A 16,779-nucleotide genomic window follows, 5' to 3' on the forward strand; every position below is an offset into this window, starting at 1 on the left:
GTAGTTTGGTTCAAGTCATAAACTTAACAGTTAAGCTTTACCAAACAGCCATTGCTATGTGTCAGGCTCTCCGTCCGTATTTATATGGGTACCCTTCCTTTTTCACGTGCTTCGTCTGGTTTGAATCGATTGCTTATTTTGCTTTGATCTGATAAGTGCCGTTCTCATTGTTATAGGTGTTTACGTCACTCTAGCCAAAAATGCTTTATTGTACTGTGTCATGCATTGTTTGTCGCATTCTGATAATGAGTGTTTACGGCCTGTCGCCGCTCGCGGCGTGGCTTGCTTAGTGCGCGCTACCGCCGCTTACAATTAAAAAAAAAAGAGGAATTATCTCATTAGCGAAACAATGGCAAGAGACTGCTATTTGTTGTTACTTACACTGCTGCTTTCTCTGATAATGATCAACAAGAACCAAATAATAGTTGCGTATGATATATGTTCTGAACGAGAGTTTAGCGAAAAATTTTCTCCGTTTGAAAATCTTTGCAGACGCCTCTTTAGTACATTACATTCAGCACAGAAATTAGAGTCACCTTAGATTTAAAAATTTAGTCAGTTGCTGTGCTTCATTTCTGACTGTATCACTATTCAGCATAAGAATAATACAAATATAAACATGGCATGATATGTGTATTCATCCGCGTTTGCTGTTGTCTTGGTCTAGTTTCAAAGTTTATTAGGCAGACAGGATTTAAATGAGATAGCAGCAAACACGAAAGAATACATGGCATAATGTTTACATTCTTCTACCTTTTCTTTCAATTTATTTACTGACGCAGAGGTTTTGGTGCCAATATTTATCTTTGGGCTTGCAAAGCATACATGTGTTGCGCTACATATATTTGACGGCAGAAGTTAGTTGTGGCGACACCTACCAACATTTTTCAGAACTTCCGCTTACTTTGCACTCGATTCTAAGCCGCAGGCGGTTTTTTGGATTACAAAAACCGGAAGAAAAGTGCGGCTTAGATTCAAGTAAATACGGTATACAGTGGATCAGTAACACATTTACCCTTATCCACTGATGACTATAGAGGGATAATGTTATACATGTCGGTAGTATGAAACAAATGCTTAACTAAAAGATACATCTCACTGAAAAAAAAGTTACAAACAATGGAATACATATGTACATTACAAACTAATTATTTTGAAATCTTAAATGAATATTAAAAACTTAATTTAAACTTTGTTGAAAGAAATAAGTTTCCTGCATTGACTATTTTTCCATTTTCATTTTATTTTTTGTTGTGTACTTCAATGTTAAAGCTGTGTAGCCATTTTCAAACAAAAAACCCATTAACTACCAATTTTTTGGGTTAAAGTCACAGAATTTCAAGGGCAATTCATGGCTGACTGGACTTGAAAGGTGTAGCCAAGACATTCAGTTCAGTACAAACAGTAACACACAGTGAAGCCATCTACCACTGTGTGAGAGCACAGTTCAGTGCTACAGCTCTCAAACCCACCTACCAAGGATTGCCCATGAAATTCTGTGACTGTAACACAAAACATGGGTAGATAATGGGCTTTTGCTGGAAAAGGTCTACACAGCCATGTCATCAAAGTACACAAAACAAAAATAAAATGGAAATGAAGAGCCAATGCAGACAATTTATTTCTTTCAAGTAGTTTATCACAGCTGTGGACATTGTTGCAACTAAACTGCTAAAGACAGATTAGGTAAGCACAAAATAGCATAAGATGTTAAAATCAAGTTCAGGATAGTTACAATGACAAAGTTCACAAACAATCACTTATAATAATACAAAAACTGAGATATGTCAATGAAGCAAACACACCACACAATTCAATGTCTGTGGGGATGCTGTGTCAGATGTAATGAAAATTTTAACAGGTTCTGCCACATGTAGGATTGCATACTGCAAACTATGGTATGGAGAAAAAAAAAAAAAGTGTCCAGTTATTGGCAACTTCCTGCATGACATTCCATTCCGACTGACTGTCTGAAGCTTTGGTATATCCATTGTTTCCAGATATTCCACAGGTAACACACACACTATTAAATACCTTTTTGAAGGACACTTGTGATAAAGCCTGTACATCTGGTTCATTTTACAATATAGTGTAATCTACAACAACTGTATTACCAATATTTTTCCTCAGTTGCTATTTCGTTGCTATTAACACTATATCTCTACTAAATAAACATAACAAGATAAGTGTAGCAGTTTTTGTTGTGTGCACACTGACTTTAGTGGCAAGTGTAAATTTATTCTAAAAAAAGAGGGGTTGGAGGGGGGGGGCAGTTTTTTCCCCATTCACTCTGATGCATCTATTTATACAAAATGAAAATGATTAATAAAAATAAAAATATTTGTCTTGTCTTTTATTCAGTTAGTTAGTAAAGAAATTATGACAAGCTGAGAACCAGGTAATATTTGCATTTCATTTAAGTAAAATGGTGATAAATTGAAATCTCGCTGTATATTACAAAATAATGTCTTTTCATAATCACCTGAAAAATTGCTGGGGCTAGCTTTCCTCCAAGGGTCTCTTCCTTGTGTATTGGGGGTGTTTTGCTTAAAATGAGTGATGTGATTTGCAGGAGAACCACCAGTAACTGTTCCCTGAAATGTAGCAAATACAAAACATACAACACAGTTTTACAAAGTAAAATGAACACAAAAATAAGAAATGATATTACACAATTACAATTTTTTTCCACATTTTATGCAGTACAATATAGTGCAAACTGGTTTTGTGTTAACTCTAAAATTATATGCATCCCTTTCAACTGTTGAATAAAAATAATGATGATGATGATGATTATGATTACGATTTTTAAAGAGGGTAAATCAGTCTGTAATCAATCCCTCCTTACACAGAAAATAAAGCTAAAACAGTAGTATAAAAAAAGAAAGCATAATGGCCTATTCCAGGCCCACTGATCTTGTTGCTGTGGCTAAAATCTGAGTATATTACTTAAGTGACTCAGTTTAAAGGAAGGCTGACCACACTACGTTAACATCAATGCACGGTATATTTAGAAGATTTCAGTAGTGTTGATGCTGTGAGAAATTTGAGACATGTAAGACAAAAGAGGCACAGCAACTAACTTACCAAGTACGAGCTTCCATACGGGTGTGCATCACCATGTACCGGTATATATTGAGGACACGCTTACATGTATCCACTTGTTCCTCCAAAAGGAGTGGATAATCAGGACTCAGCTCCAACGTAAACACATTTGCTGCATGTGTAATGAATAACTGTAGCAAATTCTGCAAAAACAATAAGCCGTTCATATATCACATCTTACAAGCTGGTTAAATAATTATGCATAAAAATCAAAATACCACTCTTTATAGAAAGCTTAACACCTAACTTAAATGCAGAACTCAAGTAACATCAATAGAAGAAAAGCAATGCTTTCCTGGCATATGATAAAGCAAATAATGACAGAATAGTTTCTTTAAGCTGTAAACCTATTAATTACAAAGCATGTTTATAAAAATGGAAGCATACCTGTAAACCAGCCCGTACCAACAAATTCTCCTTGTGAATGGCTCCAAGGTATGAATCATTCCTTAGGCGAGTCACTCTGTACGATTCAGGACTTTCTGTGCTCTGTAGAAGAAGTTAAGAATATGTATCGTTTACGAACAATAGCATTTTTAAGTAGAAACCAGAAACAAACAAGCTAAAACTGTATAAGTTTTGCCCTTGGATTACAGTACCTCTAAGGAACTAAATTCATTGGATGGTGGTCCACTGTTTTTTACGTGGCTCTCAAGTGGCTCCAGCATAAAACAAGGGAGTTCTGGGACCTACAAAATGGAAGAAATCCTTTTAACAAAATTAAAAGTGATTTTTTACTTGATAAACACAGCCACTATCATAATGTTTTGTTACAGACTGCAGAACTTTATTGCTCTTTTCACACTGAAGTTAAAAGATAAAGTTACCAAACCATAACAATTCTTAACAGATCTTTGCAGTTGCTGAACTTTTCCCACAGTAAAACAATAGCAAATGACAACATATGTTGGCAAACTATTCTTATGCTCCTCAAAAGGATGAAAGTACTGGTTGGAAACTTAATTGATAAACTGTTTTTACACCTCCAACACAATTTTATTTTCATACCTTTGTTCACAACTTAAATATATGTCAAATATGAACAGTGGTCCAAATTTATATATAGACATAATTCTTCATAAGGTAAATGGAAAATCCAATGTTCCACAGCAGACCTACATGGCAGCTTGCACCAATGGAGTCATATATACTTACAAAGTATGCAATGAAACATTTGTTAAGTAAATACAAAAGTATTCTTAAATAACATCTCCACTGAAATTTAGGAAACAAACTATCACAAATGTAATATGTATATTTGCTGTACTCTGAAATAGCATAGAATTGATTTATAACACACACAGGACCTTGAATAAATAAATAAAAATATTAAAAACAACACTTCATGATGTTCTGCAAAAGTATATTTATCTGATCACAAACCAGCTTTCATATGACAACAAAAATAATCAATTATTGATAATATAACGTAAATGGATGGGTAAGAAAATCTACTCATCAAGCGGCAGCAGGGGAAATCACACACAAAAGGATTCAACGTTTACAAGTTTTGAGCCAGTGGCTCCTTCTTCTGGCTAAAGAGTTGAAGTGGAAGGAATAGGGGTGAAAGAAAATGACTTGAGAGGTTTAGGGAGAGGGGTACACTTCAGGAAAGTCACCCAGGTCAGAGGAGACTTACCAGACCGGATGAGAAGGGAAGACTGATTGTTGGGGACTGCGCTGGATGAGATTTGAAAACCTGGGAGCTCCAAGGTGGAAGACAGGGTAATATGCAAGACCTTGAAGCTCTCAGGTTTTCAAATCTTGTCCGGTGCAGTCCCCAACAATCAATCTTTCCTTCTCATCCCGTTCTGTGAATCTACCCTGACCCAGGGTTCTGGGTGACTTTCCTGAACTGTACCTCTCCCTTTAAACCTCTCCAGTCGAAATTCCTTCACCCCTCTTCCTTCCCCTTCAACTCTTCTGTCAGAAGAACTCTGAAAGACTGTAAATGTTAAATCCTTCAGTGTGTGTGTGTCTGTGTGTGTGTGTGTGTGTGTGTGTGTGTGTGTGTGTGTGTGTTCCCCTGCCACCACTTTGTGAGTAGGTTTTCTATTTATCCAAACCAGTTTTCAGTTTCACAGGCCATCTTCATGTGATAACTGAGTGTCATAAACAAAGATAAACATGATATCTGATGTAAACAGAAATTGTTTGTACAGAAGATACACAGGATACGTAGGAAAACACACTCATTTTTGTATCTTCTGTACAAATAACACTTGTGTACATTGTACATCAGGGGAATCTATTTCTGCGATATTCAGTTGTCACCTGCAGATGGTCTGGTAAGCTGAAAGTGACCAAAGAAATATAATTTTGCAGATCATGAACAGTTTTTGTTTTTAACATTATTATCATGTTCTGCCAAGCACCAAGAGAAAATTCGGTTAATGTTAAATAAATAAAAATAAGAAATACTCATATTCAGCTGACCCATGGATTTTGTACGTCATACTGTTGTGTAACACATATTAGTGAAAGACCTGCAAATTTAGATTTTAGTAAGTGGTGTTGACAGTATTCTGGAACAAATTCAAGTTATGTTCAACAAGCTTATGATATGGTCTTCTATGCCAGTCCTTTGAAATGCTTCAAGCGCCAGCAATTCAAGCACACCACAGTAGTACGTACACGTACATGTATGTCAATTTACATACATGTGGAATTGTTGTAAAGCTGTGTGCTAAAGATATGAAACCTTTTGATGCTGCTTCTGGTGAAGTTTTCAAAGAACTTTGCCAAGAATTAATTCATCTAGGTGCAACAATACTATGAAAAGGAAAGTTGCTACTCACCATGCTGAGTCGCAGATAGGCACAACAAAAAGACAGTCACAAATAAAGCTTTTGGGCAGTAAGGCCTTCGTCAGCAATAGATGATACACACACACACAAATGCAACTCACACACACGACTGCAGTCTCAGGCAACTGAAACCACACTGCAAGCAGCAGCACCAGTGCATGATGGGAGTGGTGACTGGGTGGGGGGGGTAAGGAGGAGGCTGAGGTGGGGAGGGGGAGGGATAGTATTGTAGGGGTGGCGGACAATGAAGTGCTGCATTTTAGAGGAGGGCAGGGGGGAAATAGCGGAAAAGGAGAGAAGTAAAAAGACAGGATGTGATGGTGAAATGATCGCTGCGTAGTGCTGGAATGGGAACAGGAAAGGGGCTGGATGGGCGAGGACAGTGACTAACGAGGGTTGAAGCCAGGTGGGTTACAGGAATGTAGGATGTAGGATAGTGGGCGGTGGGAACTTGGGAAGTGGTGGGAGACTGGAAAGGTAAGGCATGGGAGATTTGTTTTTGTACAAGGTTGGGAGGATAATTATAGTCTGTGAAGGCTTCAGTGGGACCCCTGGTATATTTTCAAAGTGACCACTCATCACTGGCTAGACTGTATGGAAGGGACTTCTCAGTATGGAACGAGTGGCAGCTGTCAAAGTGGAGGTATTGCTGGTGGTTAGTAGGTCTTACACGGACGAGGTACTGATATAGCCATATTTGAGGTGGAGGTCAACATCTAGGAAGGTGACTTATTGAGTTGAGTAGCAACAGGTGAAGCAAATGGAGGAGAAGTTGTTGAGGTTCTGGAGGAATGTGGATGGGGTGTCCTCAGCCCCGGCCCAGATTGCAAAGATGTCATCAATGAATCTGAACCATGTGAGGGGTTTAGGATTCTGGGTTTTTAGGAAGTACTCCTCTAGATGGCCCATGAATAGGTCGGCACAGGATGGCGCCATGCAGGCACCCACAGCCGTACCCTGGATCTGTTTGTAGGCAATGCCTTCAAAGGAGAGGTAATTGTGGGTGAGGATACAGTTGGTCATGGCAACTAGAATGTAGGTTGTTGGTTTGGAATCTGACAGGCGTCGGGAAAGGTAATGTTCAATACCGGGAAGGCCATGGGCATTAGGAATATTAGTGTAAAGGGAGATGGCATCAATAGTGACGAGCAGGGCACAGTGTGGTAAAGGGACAGGAACTGTGGAGACTCGGTGGAGGAAATGACTGGTATCTTTTATATAGGAGTGTAGGTTCCGGGCGGTAGGGTGAAGGTGTTGGTCTACGACAGCAGAGATTCTCTCAGTGACGGCACAGTAACCGGCCACAATGGATTGTCATGGGTGGTTGGGTTTATGAACTTTAGGAAGCATGTAGAAGATAGAAGATAGGAGTGCAGGAAGTGGTAGGGGTGAGCAGAGAGGTGGGCTCCAGGGAGAGGTTCTGGGACAGGCCTAAGGATTTGAGCAGTGACTGGAGATCCTGCAGGATTTCTGGAATGGGGTCACTGTGACAATATTTGTAGGTGGAAGTATCTGACAGCTGGTGGAGTCCTTCTGCCAGGTGATCCTTGTGGTTCAAAACAACAGTGGTGGAGTCTTTGTCCACAGGTCGGGATCAGGTTTTAGATGGTGGACTGAAGTTCCTTTTGCAGAAGTAAGGTTAGTTTGCACGTTGAGGGATTTGAGGAATGATGGTGACGCAAGGTTTGAGGTTGAGAAATTCTGGAAAGTTACAAGGGGGTGATTTGGGGGCAGTGAGGGTGTATCACAGTTGGATGGAGGAGTGAACTGAGTCTGATTAGTAGGGTTGGTGGCAAAAAAGTGATTCCACTGTAGGAACCAGGAGAGGGATAGAAGGTCTCTAACAAGTCCTTCATGACTGAATTTGGGAGTGGGGCAAAAGGTGAGGCCTTTGGAAAGGACTTATATTTCTGTGGAGCTAAGGCTTTTGGAGGAAAGGTTTATGACTGTGTTATGGGTCTGTTGAGGTTCTGGATTCTGTGTGGTGGTGGGAGTGAGTTTTGGAGGGTGGGTAAGTGTAGTAGGCCTGTGGGACAGCGTTTTTCAGCTAAGAGGTGGCACACAGGAGAGGTTTGGAGGTTGTTGTAGAGGTGGAGGGCAGTGGTACTCCAAGGCAGGAATAGGTCTTGAGCAGGACAAACAGCTTTCTGAGGTGGTGTTGTGTGTGTTGCTCAAGTTCCTGCAGGGCAAGAGTTTCAATATGTGTTATGGGTTCCAGGAATTTGGGACTGATTAACAGGAGAATTTTGCAAATGGGGAGAAAGTACTGCAAGGAGATTTGGGCTTGGTTGATATGGTTTTGCAGGACAATGTTGGTGAGGGCTAAGGATTTGCGGAATCTGAACAAGTGGAGGTCAAATTTGGAAGGAGGGGTGACAGCCAGAGATGGGTAATTTGATGGTAAAGCCACTTAGGGGGATTCCATGAGCCAAGAAACAATGCAGTAACACCATGTGTGACTAGGATCTGGCTAGGAATAAGGAAACTTTTCTGTATTGACACAGATGGAAGAAGCAAGGATCCACGGTGGTGGAAAAAATGCGACAAATTTCATAAATAATGAAGAATTATGACCAAAAAAATTTCACAAGATACACCCAAATATGTGTGAAAATTTATGAAAAGGGTGAAATGGATGCAAAAGGGGAGAACAATATGAAATCTGAGGGAGTCGATGATAGCGTAAGGTGAAAACTCACTAAAATTGGTGTGAAGTCACAAGGATCAAAGTAAAGAATAAGTAATTATAAATATATATTACTGTGGGAGAAGGTCTGAGTGTGGATAAATGTGAAGAAGGGGGACGGGATATGTGACCAGATGAGGTGGAATTAGTGGTTGCGAACTGGAATAGAACGGAGAGTAAGGGGTCGGGAGGGGTTCATACGATGAGATATAAAATCATGTGGCACCAGAAAGGTGTGGGAAATAAGACACGAAAATACAGGAGAGCGACCCAGGGAGAGTGATCAATTTGAAAGTATAGGATTAATTACATCGGTGGGAGTAATGTGGGATATTGGGTGCTGCACCAACAATCAGTATCATCTTGTAGCTATGTGTTGTGCTTGCCAAGATGGCTGATACAGTGTGGCTCATCAGTAGAGTGTGCAGTGTGATTTGTAAGGTGACAAGAGAAACACAAGAAAGAAGAGAAAGGACGGACGTTGAGTATAGTGATGCATAAGAAAATACAACAAAGGAAAACAGTACTGGGTTCGGATCGAAGAAAAGTCATCAGGCAAAAATCAAACAGTGAAAAATCCAGGATGGAATGTAACAATATTAAGAAAATGAGAAATGCTACTCACCATATAGCAGAGATGCTGAGTCGCAGATAGGCACAACAAAAAAAACTATCACAAATAAAGCTTTAGCCAGTAAGGCCTTCGTCAACAATAGATCACACACACACACACACACACACACACACACACACACACACACACACATGCAAATGTAACTCACACACGACTGCAGTCTCAGGCAACGGAAACCACACTGTGAGCAGCAACACCAGTGCATGATGGGAGTGGTGACTGGGTGGGGGAAGGAGGCGGCTGGGGTGGGGAGGGGGAAGGATAGTATGGTAAGCGTGGCAGACAGTGAAGTACTGCACGTTAGAGGAGGGCAGGGGAGAGGCGGAGAGGGGTGGGGGTGGGGGATAGTGGTAAAGGAGAGAAGTAAAAAGACTGGGTGTGATGGTGGAATGACAGCTTTGTAGTGCTCGAATGGGAACATAGAAGGGGCTGTGAGTAACTAATGTTGAGGCCATGATGGTTACAGAAACGTAGAATGTATTGCAGTGACAGTTCCCACCTGTGCAATACAGAAAAGCTGGTACTGGTGGGAAGGATCCACATGGCACAGTCTGTGAAGCAGTCATTGAAGTGAAGGATGTATGTTTGGCAAGCATCAACCTTCGTTAGTCACTATCCGTGCCATCCATCCCCTTCCCTGTTCCCATTACAGTACCACACAGCCGTTATTCCACCATCACACCCAGTCTTTTCACTTCTTTTCCACTATTCTCCCCCCCCCCTTCCCCTCCCCTTGCCCTCCTCTAACCTGTAGCATTTCACTGTCTGCCACCCCTACCATACTATCCCACCCCCTCCCCACCTCAGCCGCTGCCTTACCCCACCCAGTCACCACTCCCATCTTGCACTGGTGCTGCAGCTCACTGTGCAGTTTCAGGTGCCTGAGACTGCAGTCGTGTGTGTGTGTGTGTGTATAGCCTATTGCTGACCATGGCCTTAAAGGTTGAAAACTTTATTTGTGACAGTCTTTTTGTTGTGCCTATCTGTGACTCGGCATCTCCACTACATGGTCAGTAGCAACGTTCCTGTTCATAATATTGTTACGTTTCATTCTGGATTTTCCATTTTTTTTTTTTTTTTTTTCTGGCACACTTTCATGATTTCCACATCAGTTCTGCTTTACTCCCCTCTCTTTTGTTTATTAAATAGAACCTTCAAGTGCAGTGTCATAACCAGCCAGAGAGAGAGAGAGAGAGAGAGAGAGAGAGAGAGCAAGAGAGAGAGCAAGAGAGAGAGAGAGAGAGAGAGAGAGAGAGAGAGAGAGAGAGAGAGCAAGAGAGAGAGAGAGAGAGAGAGAGAGAGAGAGAGAGAGAGAGAGAGAGAGAGACTATTCAAGAAGTAGAAGAATTACAACTCTGTCACAGCAGATGAAGTGCATGTGTATATTTTAATGCACCTCGATAATGATGGCATCTTAATATGGTGGAGTAGATATGAAAAGGATCAATCAGGCTCAGCTACAGATGCAAGAGATATTTTATGTATCCCAGTAACAAGTGCAACTAGCAAATGGTGCTTTTGTACAACTGGTATGTTATTAACAAATCACCGGAGCCAATTAAATTCAAAAAGTGTCAGTAATCTAATGCTGATCAAAAGTATCTGTAAATTTTCTTCTCTTTCAAACAAGTGAAAGTGTGACAAGTTACAGCTGTAAATATATAATGTTCTTGGTACATTTTGTTTACAAAAACAATTGTCTCCCACATTTTAGGCATAGTACTTATTTAATAGGTACATAGCTTCCTATTAATGACAGACAGAATAAATCTTCTGTTTCGAAATGAGTTATCTTTTCCTGTGATTGTACTGAAATATCAGTCTATTTTCCATGTTCTGTATGAAGTTAAAGGAAAGGACAGAGAGAGAGAGAGAGAGAGAGAGAGAGAGAGAGAAGAAATAAATAAATAAAAGGGGGAGAGAACATCCATCTATGGAACATGTACATGACCGAGTCATACGGGGCCAGGTAGATGTGGCCCAGGCACCAATAAAGTAGCTGAGCCATAAAGAGTCAAACACTGCACCATGCAGCACTCTATATCTCATGTATATGTCTGTTATCACTGGATGCTATGGCCATAATTCTGGCCACAGCTGTTGGAGATAGCGGTCATGTGTGCAAGATGGCAATGTGACACTCAGTACTATAGTAAGAACACAAAAGTGCAATATTTTGTCAAGCCAACAGGGAACATGTACAATAATATCGATCAAGCCTTCCCCAAAACACAAAAATAAATCACAACCACGTTATCATCCACAAAATCATCAATCAATACAAATTTTTTAATGAAGAATCAAAATCTGTTAAAAATGTAGGAGGAGGCAGAGAAGAAGGGAATGGAAAAATATGGGAAAAAGCACTGAGAAAAACTTTCCTGGATTAATATGAAACAAACTACTTACATTCATTTGAATCCAGTCCTTATAGACAGCTATGGCCTTGCGTATAGCAGGTGAATGAGTGAAATTGAGCAGAAATGCTTGTCTGTAGACTTCATGCACAAAGTTAACGTTTTCACGTGTACTATACAGCACTTCACGCACCAAGTTAATGGCTGCTGAGTTTGGATCTTCACTGAAAAAAATAAAATAAAGAAAATGCAGTGCAAAATAAAATTTCTTCAATGTATAAAATGAAATAAACATCTGTACAAGAAATAAGAAGTCTTTGGCTGACAACTAGCAACAAAATTAATATCAAAGTTTGATTTCTTAGAAATTATTCACATACTAAATTTCAGACTATGGTGTAAATACACTTTTCTACACAACTGTGAGCCCAGTCTCAACTTATGAGTTTCTTCATCATAGGGCTTTTATTTAGATTTCTGTAATTATTAGTTTATTTCTTGTTCTCATAATAATGAGCCATGAAGTAATCATATTTGACAAGTGACACTATTTGTAAACAAAAGCACTCTTGGTAAGGCACACTCTGAAGTATGTACACAAATGAATAAAATATTTTGAATCTGGTGCTTTCCAGTAGTGGCAAGGGGTCATTTTTCCATCTTTCACTCACAGTACATCCCCCCCCCCTTTCCAGTCTCACTTTCACTTCCATACATAAGAAAAGTAGATGTAAATGTGGATGCGGTTGTAGATGTAGATGAAGAGGTAGACGTAGAGAACCTGAATTACCATTAACACCCGGCAAAAAACCATTCTATCAGTAACAGTAAAGACTCACTATCATACTCTGTTGCTACAAGTTTATCAGTATTTCCCTTCTGCTGCAGTTTCATGGGTTAGTAAACTTTTTTCCTTATATTTTAATGCAATTTACTGCACTTGTTTCAAATCATGTCTATCTCTACCATTATTTTTTGAATGTTACCTTTCAACTTCAAAGGATGAGCATGTTTTGTTATGGCAAGCACTTTTATTTCCACTAATCCCAGGGAATACTTGCTGAACTGTACACCATTCATCCCAAAAGTTCCAAGACTAATTTAATTGTGGCTTATAAATGATGCCAGCTCAGTAACTACAGTGGCAGCTTGAACTAATAACTGTAAACAACAGATGTACATTTCAACAGCCGGTTGTGACAAGGCAGTAATATGTAGTGGGGCATGCAGTCCCAGCGTCATTGTGTCACAGACCACAATGGAGCATCATCTCTTAATCCAGTTGAAGCAATGGAAATTCCATGTTGAAATATAAATATTTTCCTAATATTGCCCAAATCAAGCTCAAAACCCACAATTTCACACAGATGTCTTACCCCAAAAGTACCCAGCCAGTTTCAGTTGTTAGCACACCAACTTTATGCGTACTTTGAAATGATAATAAGATGCGCTACTACTCATAACCACCATAAATCATCATGGCACAAGCCAACCTATCCATTTCACTGAAAAACAAAAGTAGATATAGCATATCGTAATTTCATAGTGTAGCACATGGCAAAACAACCAACAAGCAATTCTATACTTGTTTATTCAGTTTTGTCATTTTCTTCTTTACAAAATTTTGTTTTCAAGTTAAACAGAGAGGCTGGCTTACGCCATGATGATTTATGATGGTTATGACTTGACCACACCTGATTTCAACGAACAACAGAAGGTTGTCTGTCAATGACAGAAAGTGACTGTACAATAAATTTTGGAATAATAAAGCTATGTGCAATCGAGATCTTAACACACAAAAGATCAACATCATTTCACCTTGACACATTCTGCTGTTAAAATTTCACACTGTCAAAACAACAGTCTGGGTGCTTTATGAAGTTAATATACAGTTTTATGAATATTTTGTTTGAAGAAACATCAATTCGACAACTATTCATGTAAATGGTGAAAATAGGAACCTCTATGGCACATTTTATTGGCATGCAAGGTTTTTTTACTAATAAACTGCATATCAGTACTTATTATGAAAATAAAATATCTTATTCCATCTGCAATTTTTTTCATGGTATTTCCAATTACGTAATTACATCCAGCATTCTAAAAGCAGGGTGGAAAATGTCTGTGCAAAAAACATACCCATGGATTTAATTATGAGACATTGTTAGAAAGAAGATTTTTTCAATGACTTTTGCATAAAGTGCTTTATGTGAGAAAACAAAAGAACGTCACATCAAGCACTTGCCAGTTCACATTGTAGCAATGACCAGAATTGGCAACACACTGCAATCTGGAATGAATGCATTAACAGTAACTAGCAAGTATCCAATAAGGTGCTTTGCTTAACTGAAATTAAATCTGATTCGTGGAGAAAACCATAGCAGGGTATTTTTTCCAAAGTAGTAATAAATACAAAATTGCTCCTAATGGCTTACATACTTATAAACATTTATACAGCATGGTTGATATTGATTATGTACAGTTATAAGATAAATAAGATATAAATTTAAATTGTACTTACGTAACTGTGTGTCCACCTTCTGCCTGGGAAAATGCTGATGAATTGTTTGAATCTGATAATGGCGACACAGCAGACTGTGCTTCATGGTTCGAGCCTGCCTGACTCACACTGACACGTCTGAGCTCTGTCCCTGGTGAACGGTCTGTTTCCTCATTCGGTGAGACACTATAAATAAAACAACTCTATACCTCCAACTGTGCAAAGATCTGATATTTCTTTGGGAGGTGTTCATACATAGTTATCCCAATTTCAGTACTCAACATGTATAATAAATTTATCAATTCTGACACAGAGAGCATGTTGTTGTTGTGGTCTTCAGTCCTGAGACTGGTTTGATGCAGCTCTCCATGCTACTCTATCCTGTGCAAGCTTCTTCATCTTACAGTACCTACTGCAACCTACATCCTTCTGAATCTGCTTAGTGTATTCACCTCTTGGTCTCCCTCTATGATTTTTACCCTCCACACTGCCCTCCAATGCTAAATTTGTGATCCCTTGATGCCTCAAAACATGTCCTACCAACTGATCCCTTCTTCTAGTCAAGTTGTGCCACAAACTTCTCTTCTCCCCAATCCTATTCAATACCTCCTCATTAGTTACGTGATCTACCCACCTTATCTTCAGCATTCTTCTGTAGCACCACATTTCGAAAGCTTCTATTCTCTTCTTGTCCAAACTGGTTATCGTCCATGTTTCACTTCCATACATGGCTACACTCCATACAAATACTTTCAGAAACGACTTCCTGACAACTAAATCTATACTCGATGTTAACAAATTTCTCTTCTTCAGAAACGCTTTCCTTGCCATTGCCAGTCTACATTTTATATCCTCTCTACTTCGACCATCATCAGTTATTTTACTCCCCAAATAGCAAAACTCCTTTACTACTTTAAGTGTCTCATTTCCTAATCTAATCCCCTCAGCATCACCCGATTTAATTTGACTACATTCCATTATCCTCGTTTTGCTTTTGTTTATGTTCATCTTATATCCTCCTTTCAAGACACTGTCCATTCCGTTCAACTGCTCTTCCAAGTCCTTTGTTGTCTCTGACAGAATTACAATGTCATCGGCGAACCTCAAAGTTTTTACTTCTTCTCCATGAATTTTAATACCTACTCCGAATTTTTCTTTTGTTTCCTTTAATGCTTGCTCAATATACAAATTGAATAACATTGGGGAGAGGCTACAACCCTGTCTCACTCCTTTCCCAACCACTGCTTCCCTTTCATGCCCCTCGGCTCTTATAACTGCCATCTGGTTTCTGTACAAATTGTAAATAGCCTTTCGCTCCCTGTATTTTACCCCTGCCGCCTTCAGAATTTGAAAGAGAGTATTCCAGTCAACATTGTCAAAAGCTTTCTCTAAGTCTACAAATGCTAGAAACGTAGGTTTGCCTTTTCTTAATCTTTCTTCTAAGATAAGTAGTAAGGTTAGTATTGTCTCACGTGTTCCAACATTTCTACGGAATCCAAACTGATCTTCCCCGAGATCGCCTTCTACCAGTTTTTCCATTCGTCTGTAAAGAATTCGTGTTAGTATTTTGCAGCTGTGACTTATTAAACTGATAGTTCGGTAATTTTCACATCTGTCAACACCTGCTTTCTTTGGGATTGGAATTATTATATTCTTCTTGAAGTCTGTGGGTATTTCGCCTGTCTCATACATCTTGTTCACCAGATGGTAGAGTTTTGTCATGACTGGTTCTCCCAAGGCCATCAGTAGTTCTAATGGAATGTTGTCTGCTCCCGGAGCCTTGTTTTGACTCGGGTCTTTCAGTGCTCTGTCAAACTCTTCACGCAGTATCGTATCTCCCATTTCATCTTCATCTACATCCTCTTCCATTTCCATAACATTGTCCTCAAGTACATCGCCCTTGTATAAACCCTCTATATACTCCTTCCACCTTTTTGCCTTCCCTTCTTTGCTTAGAACTGGGTTGCCATCTGAGCTCTTGATATTGATGCAAGTGGTTCTCTTTTCTCCAAAGCTCTCTTTAATTTTCCTGTAGGCTGTATCTATCTTACCCCTAGTGAGATCAGCCTCTACATCCTTACATTTGTCCTCTAGCCATCCCTGCTTAGCCATTTTGCACTTCCTGTCGATCTCATTTTTGAGACGTTTGTATTCCTTTTTGCCTGCTTCATTTACTGCGTTTTTATATTTTCTCCTTTCATCAATTAAATTCAATATTTCTTTTGTTACCCAAGGATTTCTATTCGCCCTCGTCTTTTTACCTATTTGATCCTCTGCTGCCTTCACTACTTCATCCCTCAGGGCTACCCATTCTTCTTCTACTGTATTTCTTTCCCCCATTCCTGTCAATTGTTCCTTTGTGCTCTTCCTGAAACTCTCTACAACCTCTGGTTTTTTCAGTTTATCCAGGTCCCATCTCCTTAAATTCCCACCTTTATGCAGTTTCTTCATTTTTAATCTGCAGTTCATAACCAATAGATTGTGGTCAGAATCCACATCTGCCCCTGGAAATGTCTTACAATTTGAAACCTGGTTCCTAAATCTCTGTCTTACCATTATATAATCTATCTGATACCTTTTAGTATCTCCAGGATTCTTCCAGGTATACAACCTTCTTGAACCAAGTGTTAGCTATGATTAAGTTATGCTCTGTGCAAAATTCTACAAGGCGGCTTCCTCTTTCATTTCTT

At 39.5% G+C, this 16,779-nt stretch overlaps 1 protein-coding gene across 1 annotated transcript in view; it reads right to left on the minus strand.

Moving 5' to 3' along the window:
- LOC126198844 (probable Rho GTPase-activating protein CG5521) overlaps positions 1-16,779 on the minus strand; it is a 310,437-nt gene that overhangs the window by 205,736 nt on the left and 87,922 nt on the right. The window contains exons 9-14 of the mRNA XM_049935431.1: positions 14,111-14,275; positions 11,642-11,813; positions 3,705-3,794; positions 3,493-3,594; positions 3,088-3,248; positions 2,483-2,594 (exon numbers count right to left, since the gene is read on the minus strand). Of these exons, the coding sequence (XP_049791388.1) occupies positions 2,483-2,594; positions 3,088-3,248; positions 3,493-3,594; positions 3,705-3,794; positions 11,642-11,813; positions 14,111-14,275 (802 nt within the window). The remainder of the gene's footprint in view (positions 1-2,482; positions 2,595-3,087; positions 3,249-3,492; positions 3,595-3,704; positions 3,795-11,641; positions 11,814-14,110; positions 14,276-16,779) is intronic.

The sequence above is a fragment of the Schistocerca nitens genome, chromosome 1 (assembly GCF_023898315.1).
Source record: "Schistocerca nitens isolate TAMUIC-IGC-003100 chromosome 1, iqSchNite1.1, whole genome shotgun sequence".
NCBI lineage: Eukaryota > Metazoa > Arthropoda > Insecta > Orthoptera > Acrididae > Schistocerca > Schistocerca nitens.